Below are 17,830 nucleotides of genomic sequence, written 5' to 3' on the forward strand. Positions count from 1 at the left end.
ATTTTCGGCACTACTTTCGACCAGGTATTTTTAGATGATACGAAGTAACTTTTCCGCATACATTATTTCCACACGAAAGGGAATCCCGTGCCGAATGGGTGAATGCGGGGCGCCTCACCCAATATCGAGTTAGCTGCGAAAAATGTTGTTAGCTAATCTAGATATTGCGAAAGCTTCTGATCTGATGTGGCATAAAGCACTGCTCTCAAAATTACGTTCACTTACCTGCAAAATTGTGCAGTTGGGTCGCCAGTTTTCTCAAGAAACGAAACATTAAGGTCGTAATCGACGGAGCATGCTCTGATTTAAAAGCTGTGAATGCTGGTGTCCCGCAAGGCTGTGTACTATCCCTTCTGTTTCTTCTGCATATCAAAGATATGTTATAGATCAATAATATTCATTGCTATGCGGATGACAATACAGGGGATGCATTATATACCGGTCATGCAAACATCTTACGAGCACATACCGATAAATGCCGGAATAGACTTGTGTCTGAAATAGAAACTTCACTCGATCAAGTTTCGATCTAGGGTGAACACAATCTTGTTCAGGTTAACTCTAAGAAAACAAATCTACGCAATCACCGCAAAAAATGACGCCGTTTGTCGTATTTTCTCACTTTCAAAACACTACCCTTGATAATAAGTCGAGTCTATGGATCCTTGGCGTATATCAACGCCAAGGAGAAGGAAGATCAGCAACGTCTGAAGGAGAAGGCTAAGATGGTCTCTAAAAAATTAGGAGTGCTCAATAGAGTGAGACGGTATTTCACGCCGGATCACCGCTTGCCATTGTATAAAGCTCAAGTTAAGCCACATATTAAATACTATTCTCACCTATGGGCAGAAGCGCTACAATAATAGCTTCTTCCTTTGGGCCATATTTAAAGTCGGGCGACTCGAATTAATAATGATCAGTGTCTTACTATCTGACTCGACCCACTGAAACAGCGCAGAGATGTTGCATCTCTATGCATCTTTTACCGAATTTATCATGAGTGTGAGGAGTGTTCTGAGGAATTCTTCGGATTTATACCTGCTGCTGATTTACACCACCGTACAACCCGCCACAAACCAAAGTTCTATCCGAATGATTGGAGGTCCTCTACCGTCCGTTTTTCAAAGCACTTTCTTCCACGCACAACAACGCTTTAGAATCAACTTCCAGTAGTAATATTTTCGAACCGATACAACATCATAACCTTCAAGAAAAGATCATATTCCTTTTTAAAAGGCCAGCAGCATATCTGCAATGCCTGTGATGTTGCGGATGCTTATGGGTGAATATAGTCACTTACCATCAAATGAGCCGCATGCTTGTTTACTCCCTGTATTATAAAAAAAAAGTACACATCCAATTAGGGAGGCATTCCTCGTTTATGAGCGCGTATTCCCTTGCCTAGCGAGCTGCTCGACATCCATATCGGGAGCGCCGTTGTTAATGCCTACTCTCGCCGATCTTGAGGCTGAGTAAAAAAGCTTTAGCGTCCTATTTTTGCCACCTCTGATAGGCGACGTAGACGCCGGAGATGGGGGAGTATGCCGTTTTAATGGAACGAACTGTATGCAGTCCCTACTAATTGTCACCACGCCAACTGAAATATTGTGTTCAATGAGGGCGGGCGACGCGCCCTTCTTGATGGTGGGGCACAGTAGAAAGGTCCCAACTCTGATGCCGGGACAATACAGGACTTTGTCAGGTCTATTAAGTCCCGACTAACTATAATTTATAGCAATGGCTTATGCTTACGGTTTATTAGCAGAGTCGGGTTGTTGAAGGGAGAGGTCAGAGTGAGGAGATAGTTTGCCCCTTCCCCCCCCCCCCCCACTTTGGAGCGTCCCTGATGAACAACACGGAAAAGCAAGAGAATGGAAAACGACACAATCCTGTAAATCTGTGTACTGTACAAGTTGGCCACCCAAACGGACATGCCAAGAAGGCGTACCCCAAATGCTTATCGACTGCGCTCTATGGCAAGTTATCGATGATATACTAACTTCCCCGGAGACAACCAGCTGTATGCTAACGACGTAGCCTATATTGCGTTGTCCTTATCACCAAAGCATGCAACCTGTAGGGACAGCCTGTAGGGACTAGTCTGCTCTAGTCATTGCAATTGATTTATTTTATTGATTCGTTTTAATTCTATACTATATACTTTAATTTTTGTAATCTGATACTGTGTAATAGTTTGTATTAACATAAATTCATTATTTATATAATTAAACTTTTTGAAAAAAGCAGCAGGTGGATTTCTTGCCTGTACTTCTTGACTAAAATTGCGTTCCAAAGGGGCGATAATAAAAACAATACTATTTGAAAATGCTCAAATCTAAGTTTACTTAAATAAAAATATTTTTTTAATACTTTCCTTAATACTCGACATCCTATCCCGGTGGCTGAACTCCTGGAAATTATCGGCGGGCTAGCTACAATCATGATAAAATGAATATAGTATATCGTAGTAGAATATAGAATATAGTCTATTATCACTACAATCATGATAAAATGTATATAGGGTAACCTAGGATTACAAAAATAAATGTACAAATACACTTTTATTTCTTTTTCACCTTTAAATAATAGTTATCATACTTACATAATGATGAATCATAAGCTATTGTACCTATTATTATTTACTTTACTACTTTAATAAAGTAGACTTTAGAAAATAATATTTTTTAACTCTTATCTGTATGCAGATAGATATCTGTATAACACTATCGCGGAGTGAAGACTAATATATAAATATATGAAGAATGTACATGACAATCTACCACTACACTCTCCATACATATTTATAATATTTCGTAGAGTAATAAGAACAATAAACTTCGTAAAAAAATGTATCACAGTTTAACATATATTTTCTTTTGTTTACAGGTCTCATGAAAAAGAAAAATTATATTCAACATGGGCACAGGTATAAAGCAAATTTAAATATGGTCCTTATAAAACCTACTAGATATATCAACATTATATTTTTCTCCCATATCCTTCGTGGTAACACATTCTAATAACTTGAACCATTACTACATCAAAAAGTAACACAAATAAACATACTGACACGTTTATAATATTAGTAAGAATATAAAGAATTAATTAGCATACCTGGTATTCATGCGGTAACAATGGTTAATAAAAAATCATAAATATAAACAAACTATTATAATAAATGCCTAAGTGTATATGTACACCGTAGTAATAATATAAATATTTTTGTTGCAGATTATACTATATTCAATCATATGGCAAAATATGATTTTACAGCACCTATTGATGTGGAATATTTTGAAGAAAATGATGAGGGAATACAAAATACAAACAAAACTTATGATGGTGATGTAATATTTGTTAGCGAGTTAAAGACTAATGAAAGTGAAAACCATGGGAATAATACAAATGCATTACAGACTAATAATACAAGAGAACCTAATAAAAATATTAATTGTGATACAACAAACGAAATTAATTCTGAAAAAGATGTTCCACAGTGCAACTTAGTTGTTACTGATAAGACTTCGGTACCTACAATACAAGATACGGAACATGTACAAATGACTAATAGCTTTTTATCCAATCCAATAGACAGTATGGGGACTAAAACTACTGACCCATTAAATATAGTTTCTGAATGTTTATTATTTATTACGGATAGTTACGGTAGTCATTTGAAAATAAGATATGATAAACAAAGTACACCATCTATGATTGAGCAATCAATGAATCATTATTTACGAATTAAAAACCATTTTTTCAAAATTTGCTATGACATAGTCATTACTAAAATTGTACCACAAGAAAATAATTACGCTTTTATACAAACTTTCTTAAATAAAACACTTCCATCCACCATTAGCAAAAACGATAATTATAAAACTTTATACTTGAAAGCTATCTTTCGGGAAATGATATATTGGGCAAAATACAGAAAATACTTAATTGATTCGTACCGTAAAAATAATCCATCTGTATTAGTACAACAATTAAATAGTCCACCAATGACGGCAAATTTTAGAAGTCCAAGTACAATTCAACCTCAGCAAACAAATACTACTGGACCAAATTTACGTTCATCCTGCATATTTACATCTGGGCCACCTGGAAGAGAAGTCAGTATTAATGTTATACAAGGGACATTCTCAAATAAAAATGCACAATTGGTTCCAACCAACACTTTATCTACAAACAATGGAACAAATACAGACTATCAATCTCAATATACATTAAACAATTTTCGTACTTCAAATAGGCTAGAACACACAGAAGGTATGGCCTCCGGTAACTATCAAAGTAATAGCCATGTTAATACCACAAACACGTTAATTCGTGGAGCTCCACCTGATTATTACAGTGCTATAAATCGGAATAATCGACGTAATATGTATTTGAACGTTGGTACCATAATGGAAAAAAATATTTATAATGACAGAGGTATTATAAGACGTCACGATAGATTTAACGAAACTCCTCAAAAGTCACCAGACTGTAACAATAGCAGTTTTGTTGTCCAATATCCAGCAAAAAGAGCCCGACATTCTTCACTGTACAGCGATGTAAGACCCATTAATATGGATAATGTACTAGAAAATAATGCGAGACTACGTAACGTACAAACTGCTCCTCCAAGATATGAAATGAATTTTCAATATACTCAAACACAAAATAGTAACAGCATTAATGGCATTCAATACGAATATCAGCATAATGTTAGTTCCAATTCTGCTGGAGTTGTGAATAATGAAATAAGTAAATCGAATTGCAACACCACCGAAAGTAGAGTGGTAAGGTTTTATATTTAATATATTACTACTAAAACCAAATAAATTCCGAGGTATTCACTAAGTTTAATTAGTAACCTAATATTATATGAATTTGCTCTGACCTATGGATTCACTCAGCTGGTCCATTCTCCAACAAGAATACCAGATATAGAGAACCATACAAGCTCCTTGCTGGACCTTCTGCTGACAACACACCCGGATGGATACACTGTCAGAGTGGATGCGCCAAATGGCTCATCCGACCATTGTCTTATCCGGGCTAATGTCCCCAACACTCGACATGATCCACTCCGTCCTATTGGACGACGTCGCGTGTGGCACTATAAGTCAGCAGACTGGGATGGATTGCGAGAATTTTATGCATCGTACCCGTGGAAGCAGCTCTGTTTTGCATCACATGATCCTAACAACTGCGCAATTGCCGTTAGCAAGGCTATCATTGAAGGCATGAAGCTATTTATCCCTAAGCCGCTAGTGGCAATGGGATCGAAGAAGCATCCGTGGTTTAACCGGTCTTGTAAGAAAGCCAGATTTGCTCAGCAAGCTGCATACAGGGCTTGGACTACGGCTCGCACTAACTCTGATCCTGGAATCACTGATCCTGCTTCGAGGTACAGTAAGAGAGTAATTGCCAGAGCCAAATTTGAATTTGTGGGCAGAATTGGTAGGCGACTATCAAACTTTCTTTCTGGTAACCGTGCTTTCTGGTCGCTTGCTAAAGCTGCCCAAGGAAACTTTTATCAGTCGTCTTTTCCACCACTTCGGAAACCGAATGGTAACTTGGCCTACAGTGCTAAAGAGAAAGCCGACTTATTTGGCATTCTCTTTGACGATCTCATACTCCAAAGGGCAATTTCCTTCGACAGGGAAAACCACCCTTGTACATCCTATACCTAAAAAGGGCGATAAGTCGGACCCTTCAAATTACAGACCAATTGCGATCGCTTCCCTTCTCTCTAAGGTGATGGAGCGTATAGTTAACGCACAGCTGTAAAAATACCTAGAAGATTACGATTTATTTAGTGACCGGCAATATGGCTTTCGCCATAGTCGCTCAACTGGTGACCTCTTGGTATATCTTACGCACCGATGGGCATCAGCCATTGAGAGTCAAGGTGAGGCGCTCGCTGTCGGTCTTGATATTGCAAAGGCATTTGACCGAGTCTGGCATCGGGGTCTTCTATCGAAATTGCCCTACTATGGACTTCCCGACAGCCTCTGTAAATAGGTCGCCAGTTTTTTGTCCGGCAGACGCATAAAAACCGTTGTAGATGGTTGCTGCTCCGATAGCATGGATATTAACGCTGGTGTCCCGCAGGGCTCTGTGCTGTCCCCAACGCTGTTTCTGCTGCATATTAATGATATGTTAACCTTCGGTAACATTCACTGTTATGCGGATGATAGCACCAGGGATGCCCTTTATACGGATCGTACCAATGTCTCCCGTTCCATCGTGGAGAACAATCGTGAACAGCTTGTGTCTGAAATCGAGAGAACATTAACTGGAGTCTCTGATTGGGTACGACAAAACTTGGTCCAATTTAACCCCTCTAAGACAAGCTTGCACGTTCACCGCTAAGAAAACCCCATTTGCAAGACACGTCTCTTAACATCTCTAATAGCATTGGGATCCTTGGTGTCGACATCTCTAGTGACGTACAGTTCCGTGGCCACCTCGAAAATAAGGTGAAGCTGGCATCCAAAAAACTCGGTGTGCTTAACAGAGCGAAGCATTACTTCACGCCGCTTTGCTTTAATACTTTACAAATCGCAAATCCGGCCCCATATGGAGTATTGCTGTCACTTATGGGCGGGAGCACCTAGATACCAGCTTGAACCCTTCGACTCAGTGCAACGACGAGCTATGAGAATTGTCGATGATCCCAGACTTGCAAGCGGTATCGAATCCTTAAGTCTTAGGAGAGATTTTGCCTCACTCTGCGTGTTCTACCGCTTATACAACGGATTGTGCTCAGAGGAATTATTCAATATGATGCCTACAGGCACTTTCTATCATCGTACGGCTCGCCATCGACAGGGAGTTCACCCTCATACCTTACAGCCTAAATGATCGCGTACAACGCGGTTTCAGAGATGCTTTCTCCCACGAACACTCAGGTTATGGAATGAGCTCCCTGCCGAGGTTTTCCCAAGAGACTACCGCGTGGTGTTCTTCAAAAGTGGGGTAAAGCGGTTTCTTCAGGGTCGGCAACGCGCGCGTAATAATACCTTTGGTATTGCAGGCGTTCATAGGCTACGGTAACCACTTACCATCAGGTGGGCCGTATGCTTGTTTGCCACCTCAGTGGTATAAAAAAAATTTATTTTACTTTAGAATAAAAAAGAAATATAAATTAAATAAAATAATGTTCACTTTACAGAATACTCTGCTCAATCTAGAAGAACAAACAGAAAATTTATACGTTGACAAAGAAAAATGTTGCGTCTGTAAATCGTTAACAAAAACAAAGTGTTCCATCTGCTACAATGTATATTATTGCAGTCTAGACTGTCAGGTATATTTATATTTTTATTATTAATTGTATTTTGTTTGTTACTTCGTACACATGGATTTTAGAAGTAGAAAAATCAATAAAATAGACTACTTCTAGATTACGTATCAAGATAAAACATATATCAAATTTTAAGTTAGCATTTTACCAGAGGGAGACTTTGTACAAAAGTCGATTGCTTGGGTACCTCTGTTCCATTCGTGTTTCAACCGTGAAGCAGTTGTGTTTGCGTAGCTGTGTTTCGGTTTAAAGGAGGGGATATGGCGTGAATTTACTAGGTACAGAGGAATAACACCTGATTGCCCAGGAATGGCAACGCATGGGGGGTATCATGGGCGAAACAGTATAGTCTGTTATGTCCATGGTACTGCTCATGTCTATAGGCGACGGTTACCACTTTCCATCATGTGGGCCGTCAGCTTATTTGCCATTCTAAGTTGTATAAAAAAAACTCAAAACACAGTTGTAAAAACTGCATCCCATTTGGTTCGGAAGTTCTTGCATGATGCTGGAGCAAACAAACAGACAGACAAAAAGTTTTAAAAAATTGTTTTGACTTCTGTTGGTTATAAATAAACCTTACGAGTACATAGATTTTCTTAAATATAATATATTTAATATGATAGGAAGAATGGTAATAATGATGATAGATTTTTATGATATACCTAAATTGTAACTTTTTTTAGCGTTCTCACTGGACTTCACACGAATCAAGTTGCCAGAAATAGAAGAAGAAGATCAATCAATTTAACCAAAGTTAATTAGTATAAAATATTTTTAATTACTTCGTATTTGACTTTTTACCTCCTTGCTAGGATACCTAATAAACAAAATTAACGTAGATTTTATAATATATTATAACACCTATCCGGAAAACAGTATTCAATTAAACAAAAACAATTTGCCAATCAATGATACATATAAATAAATACAAGCAGTATATTTTACTTAAATCAGTTCATTATTTTTTGCATAAAAAACAATAAATATCCATTCATTTTAATTTAGGAGGATATGTCCTAATTTACTTGTATACAGTACTTGAATACCTACTTAAATAATACAAGTTCCTTTAAAGATTGTTATTGATAGATTGAACAGTTATTTAGAAATCCATTCCCTTTCATACACGAAATTTGTATTGATTGCTTGATATGCAAATGCGTTTCTTAAGAAATGAAACCAAATAGTCCTGGTACCGAAATCCCCGGTTCTTGTTTTTTACTTTTTGGAAATTCCCGTTTCTTTGGAGCAGCCACCAGGATTTACGGTACTTTCGGGAATGAAAATGATTAATTTTATTCAGTTCAATTCACAATAATAACATAGAATTTGGCAAATAACGTGTATATGACCTACTAACAGCTTAGTAGATGTAAAAACCAACATTTTATGTTCATCACGCTATTCCATCTTGCCAGCTCGTGGTTCCTTTACAGCCTGAGTTCCTTTCATTACTCGTATTTATGATAGGATTTTAGTTCTGGTCATAATAATTAGCAAAACAAAAACGGTGAGGTGTCTGGAGGCTCTTATCGGTGTATCTGTGTTTCTTCCTCTGAGACAGTTAAAGACGAGTCAAATCTCTACGTATCGTCGCGTCATCTATTTGTCTCACTGCAACGTCTCCTTAAATTTTCACAAAACTTCATAAAATTATCATGACAGAAATGTTAGGAATTATTGTTAAATTTGATGTGGACTTCAAATTTTTAGAGGAATTCGCCGCAATCTCAATGTAGTCCACCTGATTTAAAAGCTGCACCAGTAGTCCATCTTTTGCTAGTGAAAACACTAACAAAGACTGGAGAGTGTATGTACATCAAGTTGGATATTTATTTTAGCTGTCTCCGTTACCTAAAGGATTCATCTTTTCTTGTTCTGTGAGCGCTCGTAAACTTGAAAGCAAAATCCTGCATATACGATTACTTTTATTAGTTTCTTCGTGGTGACAATGAGAAAAGTATATTGTAGAGAACCACAATCAATCGACCTTGTAATTTCAATACTCATATCCACCGTTTAGATTAATTTATGCTGTACGGACTATGCAAGTAGAATCGTCAATGTTATCACTTTGATTTAAAGTCTGGTTTCCATCGTTACTAATATTTCAGATATTATCATCATCGACTATGAACTCTCCTTGTTGGGTCTTGATGGTAAGTGATTCAAACGAATACGAGATCTTAGTCAAGATTCCTTTAGGGAAGCAAAGATCTAGGCTAAGCTTTAGGGGAGCTAAGATCACTGTCTGGTCATTACTACTGTGTTGTATCCGCCTTCCAACAAAACTCAACCTTGAGAGCATTGCATATGGCATTACGCGTCTACAAATCAAGATGTTATGCGAAAATATGTTATTTATTAGAGACGTTGCTTAAAGGATCAGTATCAAATTGTTAGGAAGATTCTCTCTAAAGAAAGCAACTGTCTATGGTGCAATAGGAAATGTGTTGATAGTGTTCCGACAAAAAATTTGACTCACCGTGCGACTACGGCGACACTTTTTACTGACTCAGCGCTCTTAAGACTTAGGTAAGCGAATCGTATGTGTTTATCTAATAGTGTTTACGATACATTTATTATATTTACATTATCATAATTGCTTTATTTAGTTTCTTGTCATTACAATTCTAACGTTATAACCCTTCATATAGTGTAGATGGAAGGCGCAAATTTTGACATTAGTCGTGAAAGAATTCATATGGAAGATGATCTTGAGTTAACTTTGCTTGGCGATAATTTAATTGAAATACCATTAGAATAGCATTTAGGGACAAATAGTGACGATAGTGACATAATAGTAGTTAAAAAAAAATTAAGAATTTAATTATTGAATCTGATTCAAAGGACTAAGATACAGAAGATGCAGCAATGCATGGAGTGGCTTTACGGGAAGCGACATTCCCTACAAAAAATCAACTTTTCAACAGTAAATAAAGTACCAGGGCTACAAGTTTTCAACATCGAAGAACCACTACAATTTTTTAAGCTGTATTTCACGGAAGATTAGGTCGACTAAATTGTGTCAGAAATCAATAGTTACGCCAAGAACAAATTAAGAAACAAAACTCTTTCCAAAAATTCTATACGGCATACATAGCGCGATATAAATAAGGATTTTTGGGTCTTTATCGATGTAATCTTTAATATGGGTGTGATATACTCATTAAAGTTTAGACTGCAAGCTCCCCGCTCCAGGCCTCTCCTTTGGGTGACGTCCAGGAGGATGGTCACATGAGTCGCATTGTGACATATTATTGTTTATTCTTTCCTATACTTATCTACCATACCAAATTCCAAAATACCATTTTTTTCTAATGTGTTCTCTAGAAGATTCAACTATTTTTTTTTATGTAACATAAAATGGCACACAAGCTAAACGGCCCATCTGATGGAAAATAGTAACCGTCGCCTATAGACATGAGCAGTACCATGGACATAATAGAGTATACTGTTTCTCCCATGATACCTCCCATGCGTTGCCATTCCTGAGGACTCAGGTGTTATTCCTCTGTACACTATAAATTCACTGCCATATCCCACCCTTCAAACCGAAATACGAATAAACAAACGAATGGTAACAAATACCTTAAAAGTAGGTAATCTCGCCATTATCGGCGATCAATTTAGGGACCCGACAACAGGACCGCCGTTGATTTTTGCTCTGCCATCGATATACGGTGTCTCGATTGCCAACAGTAGTATTATTCTTAAAACTGTAATTATTAGCATGTAATAGTTAATTATGCTCTGTAAGAACAGTTTATATGTACCGAAAATCCCGGGATTTCCCGGTTTCTGCAAAGGCTGGTACCGAAAATCCCGTTTCTCCGAAATAGGTCCAGAGGGCCTACCATGAAATATTTTCTGAAATTTCGGGGACGAACGAAACAGAAAATTGATGTTAAAATTTCATTTTTTAAAAATTAAAAATGTTTTCATTCTTTACACAGAAATATGTTACAATTAAATGTTTTACATTTATGAATCGGTACGGAAATTGAGCCCAAAAATGGAACTGTCATGGTCGAACTTCTCTTGAGGCTTTAGTATTTATATGAATAGGTGAGTTTATCGGAGAGGGGAATTCTCGAGGTCATTAATGATAACATGATGCATATATTTTAAATATACAATCAATTTGCGAATACAGATAAATATATACTCATCACGTTTCGTAATAAATAATTCTAATTTACTGTAGAAAGGTTAATATGACACCAATATGGAAAATCATTATGCTTGCAAAAAGAATCATTATAAACGATACAGAACTGGCGAAAATCTGTATAATAAAGTAAAAATAAATTACTAACGAGAACCCGCTTCTTTTTGGCATATGGTGAATTATTATTATTTGTTTTAGTAATAAAAAAGGTGTTTAGGCACTCGGCTTTTCTTAAAAGATCTTTTACATTTATATTTATTGTTTGTTAGAATATCACCCACTTCAGTACATCCTTTCGTTTCGCCTTTAGTAACACTTCTTATAATATTCCAACTGATTAGAACAGGTAATTTTGTAGTAGTATGACATATATTTTTTGTATTTACATCTTTTCATAAACATTACTTATAGGTGTAATAATAAACAATAATAGACTTGTTAGTCATTACTTATCAACTTTAATCAATATATCATAGTTATCAATAATTTAGAAATAGAGAAAAGACTTTTATTTTTTATAATGCGTCACAACATAACGTCATACACAATTGTAAATAATATCGTTTTATCTACTTCATAACATAACAGTACCCTTAATTCTTACGAATGAATTACAGAAAATAAAGTAACATGTATCATCGCCTTTTGTATATATTTTAGTATGCTCTTTATTGCATAAATATTATGCGTCATTTTAAAACACGCCTATTTGTGACAACGGTCTTATGTATCTTAAGATTCTACTAAAAAAGTACAAAGGAACCCTTATGTTGTTTTATGTTTCGGGGAATGATTACTAACTTCTTAGTAATGGTTCCTTATCAGGTCGATCTTCAAAAAGTGAACAAGAGTATTCACCCTTATGTTCGTTTTCATTCTCACCTATCATCCCTCACTGGTGCCCCGCCAGCGTATAATGTTTCGGGGAATGATTACTAACATTGTCATTACTACTATTAATGCGAACTCACACAGTCCCATTATCACTAAAAAGCAATATACCTTATCAGGACCCCGATCGACCTTCGTTTATTTATAATGTGTATGTCCCCAGGTGAAACTAGTGCTGACTGTAACTTCCATCTTTGATTGAACCGTGAAATGAACACTTGTGCTTATTGTAATGATTATGATATATGAAATTGTAATTTAGTTCTAAACCACGATAGGCTTGTTATATATATATATATATATATATATATATATATATATATATATATATATATATATATATATATATATATATATATATATATATATATATATATAACTGTCTTCGTTTTCATTCTCACAGTAGAAACTATCATCCCTCACTGGTGCCCCGTAAAATCCAGCGTATAACATGAGCGCAGGTACCTAATAATCGTAAATGGGAGGAGGGACGTTAGCTAATCCATTGTCATTACCATACTCATACATTATCATACCATTATCATCCATTAAAAAAAACCCTTGTTGGCAAATAAAAAAAAAAATCGAAACACCGCGTGCCGATGAACAAACAGTGAGCTTTTAAGTTGTTTTGTTTCTTTTTTTAACAACGGCTGTCTAAGCAAATCCTGTTGTCGGATCCCCATTTGAATTGGACCCCGATAATGGCGTGGGAGATTTTTTAAACTACAGAAACAATGATTATATATATATATATATATATATATATATATATATATATATATATATATATATATATATATATATATATATATATATATATATATATATATATATATATATATATATATATATATATTTATAATGTGTACGTCCCAGGTGAAACTAGTGCTGACTGTAACTTCTTTGTTTTGGGGTTTAGGGGCATTCTTTGATTGAACCGTGAAATGAACACTTGTGCTTATTGTAATGATTATGATATATGAAATTGTAATTTAGTTAAGGACTAAATCATCTAATTCAATGTTTTAATCATGTAGACTTGTATATATATATATATATATATATATATATATATATATATATATATATATATATATATATATATATATATATTATTTATAAAAATAGTACTTTACCTCCAAAACACTCGTCTAATATATATATATATATATATATATATATATATATATATATATATATATATATATATATATATATATATATATATATATATATATATATATATATATATATATATATATATATATATATATACACTCGTCTCTAGTATCTAATACCCTTCAAATCGAAATACAGCCATGCAAACACAACTGCTTCACAGTAGAAACATGAATGGGACAGAGGTGCCCAAGGAAACAACTTTTGCACAAAATCTCCCTCTGGTAAAATCATATGTTATGAATAAAAAATATTATATTCTAGTATACTCGTACTATAAATACATTGGGAGGTTTCTAATTTACACTGAATCCAACTTTATTTGGAAAGCTATACACCTATAGGTACCTAATAATCGTAACTGGGAGGAAAGGGATCGTTAGCAATAGAGTATAACAGCCCTATTGCTAGCAATATGCCTTATTAGGTCGACCTCCAGTTGGTTCCCCCTAGAAACCATCGTGAACAATTCTTGTTGAATTCTTGTTGAATGAATCACGATGGGCTAACTGACCTACTTCATCCTCACCTATCTTCCTTCACTGGTGCCCCGCCGGTGTATACCGATAGCGCGGGTGGGGTTACCATTCCATTGTCATCCATTAAAAAAAAATCATAACTTCTAACAATAGCTCTTTCTTATCAAATAAAAAAAAAAATACCCAACATCCTTATCTTTCAGTTCAGGCAATGCTTTGGATCGTATTATTTTTATGAACAAACAGTTTACATGAGTTCTTTTATTCTTAGTTGTTTTGTTTCTTTTTTATTTTTGTTTTGTATGTGTCTGCACTGCATCTTTTCTGATTTCTGATCTGTCTAAGCAAATCCAAAAAAATTTGCAATATAGAGCACTTAATTATTCTCATGAATCATCAATGAATCATCCTTTACTGTCATTTGAATTGTTATCTACCGAGTTGTTTTAGATAAGGTGGCCGTGGGCGGCTATTATAAAAATAATTCATTCTCATACCTCCAAAATCACATTGTAATGGGCAAGGTAGATTTCTAATATTGACCTCCCTCGAATACCAACTCACATTATATTATAATCTTATATATTCAACAATATTATTACCATCGTCAAGTCTACAATGTTACATAATTATTTCAAACGCACATAATAAATTCACACAGTTCTTTTATCGATAAAGCACATTAAGGAGCATAGTACCTACCTACTCATATTACACTTCAATTTGCTGACGAAAGTATCGGGTGACATTCACAACGTTTCAAAGAATTGTTTATAATACTTATAGGAACACATACGTATTACAATGAATGACATTGATACTTACATATATTCCTTATTTAAAAAATCTGTTCGTGGAAGAGTAGGTAAGGAACTCAAGTGTAAGAACAAATGATTTGTCGTCTTTACAATACCTATTACTTTTATTGACTGTACCATAAACGAACAGTCAAAACATTAGTTACTAGTCAAAATACCGTAAAAAATATTCTATTTAACGTACTTTCTACCTTATTTATAATATAAAAACGTCAAACTTCCAATAAACCCATTTAGCTATTGAACAAAGATTTCGGAATGTTATTAGCTATAGAATTCTTTTGTCTATTTCTTTTGTATTAATTTGATAGAATGTGTGATAGTTAACTTTGTGATAGTTAATATGTATTTGTAGGTTTTAGTTTCTTTGAATGTCGTCTAAAAACAAACCCCCTTAGGGTTTGTATTTAGACGACATATAGTACTTTCCATCATACTAGAGGTAGGTAGTTGTTAGTAATAAAATGCAGCTAGTAACCTCATTAGTATTAATAGTCAGATCAACCTCCACACCTTTAGGGATTGCAATCCGGTGTCATTTTCAATCCGATCGAAACTGGCCTAGACCTGCCGAGTTCGGTAGAATTAAACAAGTTTTTTTTAAAAATATGGTTTATTACATAGGTAGTTTTTTAAAATATAATAATAACATTATTAATAATAACATTTATTTATTGGAACCATAAAAACAAATTACAAAAGTAGAGTAGTGTACGATAACAGCCACATAAGTTAAAACAACTGTGTCGTGACTGTCATCATCACATCTGACGTTAACTGTCCACTACTGAACATGGGCCTTCCCCTTGGGGGGTTTTGCCAGTAGTTGTCACGCTTGGTTAACGGGCTGGCAATCACAGTTAGCCTTTAGACAGTTAAGTTATAAAAATATAAATATATATAAAATCAACTTATTTTCGATGATATAATTTAACAAATAAACAAAAATTTAATACAGTGTGGGTACGGTAACTTGTAAATATGTTCGGTCGGCCACTAGTAACATTGATGAGTTTAATATGACTCGGGTTTTTTTAATTGAAGGTAATGGAAATCGACCTGCACTAACGGTATTCACTGGCGGGGCACCAGTGAGGAATTACTGATAAGAATGACAAGACAGGTCTTTTTTTTTAATGAATGATAATTGAGTGATCACTCTGCCTGTGCTAACGGTATACGCTGGCGGGGCACCAGTAAGAGATAATAAGTCAAGTTTTTTAAAATGATACAAAAATTTAATTTTAAGTAACTAAGAATATAACAAAGGCTTAGAATTAATGACATAAATACAAGAAGTCATCTAGTATCAGTTTAAAAACATTTCAATTTTACTCTTCATAAATGATTACAAAGATTGTTAAAATGAACAGATTGAAGTCAATCCCATTCTTTTAGTATTAAAAATCATTCTCTGTGTAGTTTATTTCTTTTTACAAATTACTTTTTTCATCTTCTGTGTAGTTTCCATTTTTTTCCTTTTTTAATTGATAAAAAATTTACCTGCTTAAAAAAGTCCACCGATTTTCGATAGATCAATCTATTAATCGTCATTAAATCATAAATTTTATGGATTATGTAGTGGTCCAAATTGACTACATAGAAACATACAAACATACTATTAAATCGAATTTTTCTATCTTTGGGTCGGAAATACACTATGAAATGACAAATACACCTTCGTATATGTCAATCCATCAGTCAAATTTTAGTAATCTAAGTTTAATAATTGTCAGTCAGTCATTCAAATTTATCTATTTTTCTTTTGCGTTCATCAGTTTATTTCGCGGTAAAAGCTTTAAAAATTGTTTTCCTTTTTAATTGATGAGCATACTATCAATCATAACCAAATATTAATAATTTAGATAACTTATAATCAATAACGTTTGGTTGACAATATAAAATATATCATACAGCGTCCAAGATATTGCAAAAATGACTTATAAACTATCAGAAGGCTCCCTCGAGGTATGTCGGTTTTCTATTTCATGTACCTACTTATGTTAAATAAAAACATTAATTAATGTTTTATCGAAACTTGCATAAATAGTAAATCTGTAATTAAAATTATATGAATAATATGGATTTATAGAAAACAATATTTACTGTCACCTAACCCTGCGCTATCAATGGGGCTAATAGTCCCATTACTATAAATCCCTCACACTCGCAATGCGTATGTTAAACCAAATTGCTATTCCTTGCCTTTCAGCGATATATAGTATATTATATATATTGTTTTAGCTTCTTTTGCTTTATTTATATATATATATATATATATATATATATATATATATATATATATATAATCTTCTCTGGAAATTGTCATGATTAATTCTTAAATATGTCATAATGGCCTTTGCTTGATTGCCCTGCTTTTATCTTAAATGATCATCTTCCACTGGTACCCCACCAGCATATACTGATAGCACAGGCAGAATTACCATTCCATTTTCACCCATAAAGAAAAACCATGTGAAATCAAGTTGATGAAATACATTCCATCAGGTCAACCTTCACATAGAAACCATCATTATACAAACATATACCAATTATGTAAACTGAGTTACCATTCTATCATCATCTTCAAATAAAATAGTATCTATTCTAACCTTGACATTGGTGGAAAATTACCATTGTCTTATATACTACAGTGGAATACTACAAATTAAAGAATAAAGTCCGTTACAAAAAATATCTTCAATTTTTCTTTATTATTGTGTGAAGGAAGAAAACTTACTACTTTTTTAAGTTTTAATGTATACCCAAATAATAAATTTTACATGAAAATATTAAGTCTTAAAACAGATTAGATATATTATTAGTTAAAGTTTTAAACAAGTTGCCTGTGAATGTTATTTTTTTATGTTTATTATACAACTTGCAGGAGGTTTACAATTGATATTCTTTAACTATGTTATATTATTTACTTATTTTTAAATTTATTATACTGAATTAGGCAGTGATATGGACTTCCAAAACAACA

At 34.3% G+C, this 17,830-nt stretch overlaps 1 protein-coding gene and 1 long non-coding RNA gene across 5 annotated transcripts in view; one reads left to right on the top strand and one right to left on the bottom strand.

Moving 5' to 3' along the window:
* Window positions 1-17,830, top strand: part of LOC113520523 (replication protein A 70 kDa DNA-binding subunit) — a 31,309-nt gene that overhangs the window by 6,174 nt on the left and 7,305 nt on the right. For 2 of the 4 annotated variants that reach the window (XM_052891747.1, XM_052891746.1), the window contains 3 exons: window positions 2,887-2,926; window positions 3,232-4,787; window positions 7,169-7,303. In XM_052891747.1, coding sequence (XP_052747707.1) covers window positions 2,917-2,926; window positions 3,232-4,787; window positions 7,169-7,303 — 1,701 coding nt within the window. In that variant the 5' untranslated portion in view covers window positions 2,887-2,916. Of the gene's footprint in view, window positions 1-2,886; window positions 2,927-3,231; window positions 4,788-7,168; window positions 7,304-16,589; window positions 16,813-17,830 lie in introns of those variants that run through there. The other 2 variants (XM_052891748.1, XM_052891749.1) reach the window with 2 other exon arrangements.
* On the bottom strand, window positions 8,152-11,219 carry LOC128199999 (uncharacterized). Its single transcript, XR_008252481.1, has 3 exons — window positions 11,121-11,219; window positions 10,895-11,022; window positions 8,152-9,630 (listed from the first exon to the last, which is right to left on the bottom strand). It is a non-coding gene; the product is annotated as an uncharacterized LOC128199999 (long non-coding RNA).

This window comes from Galleria mellonella, unplaced genomic scaffold (genome assembly GCF_026898425.1).
Source record: "Galleria mellonella isolate WM207_F2 unplaced genomic scaffold, CSIRO_AGI_GalMel_v1 utg1432, whole genome shotgun sequence".
NCBI classification, from domain to species: Eukaryota; Metazoa; Arthropoda; class Insecta; order Lepidoptera; family Pyralidae; genus Galleria; species Galleria mellonella.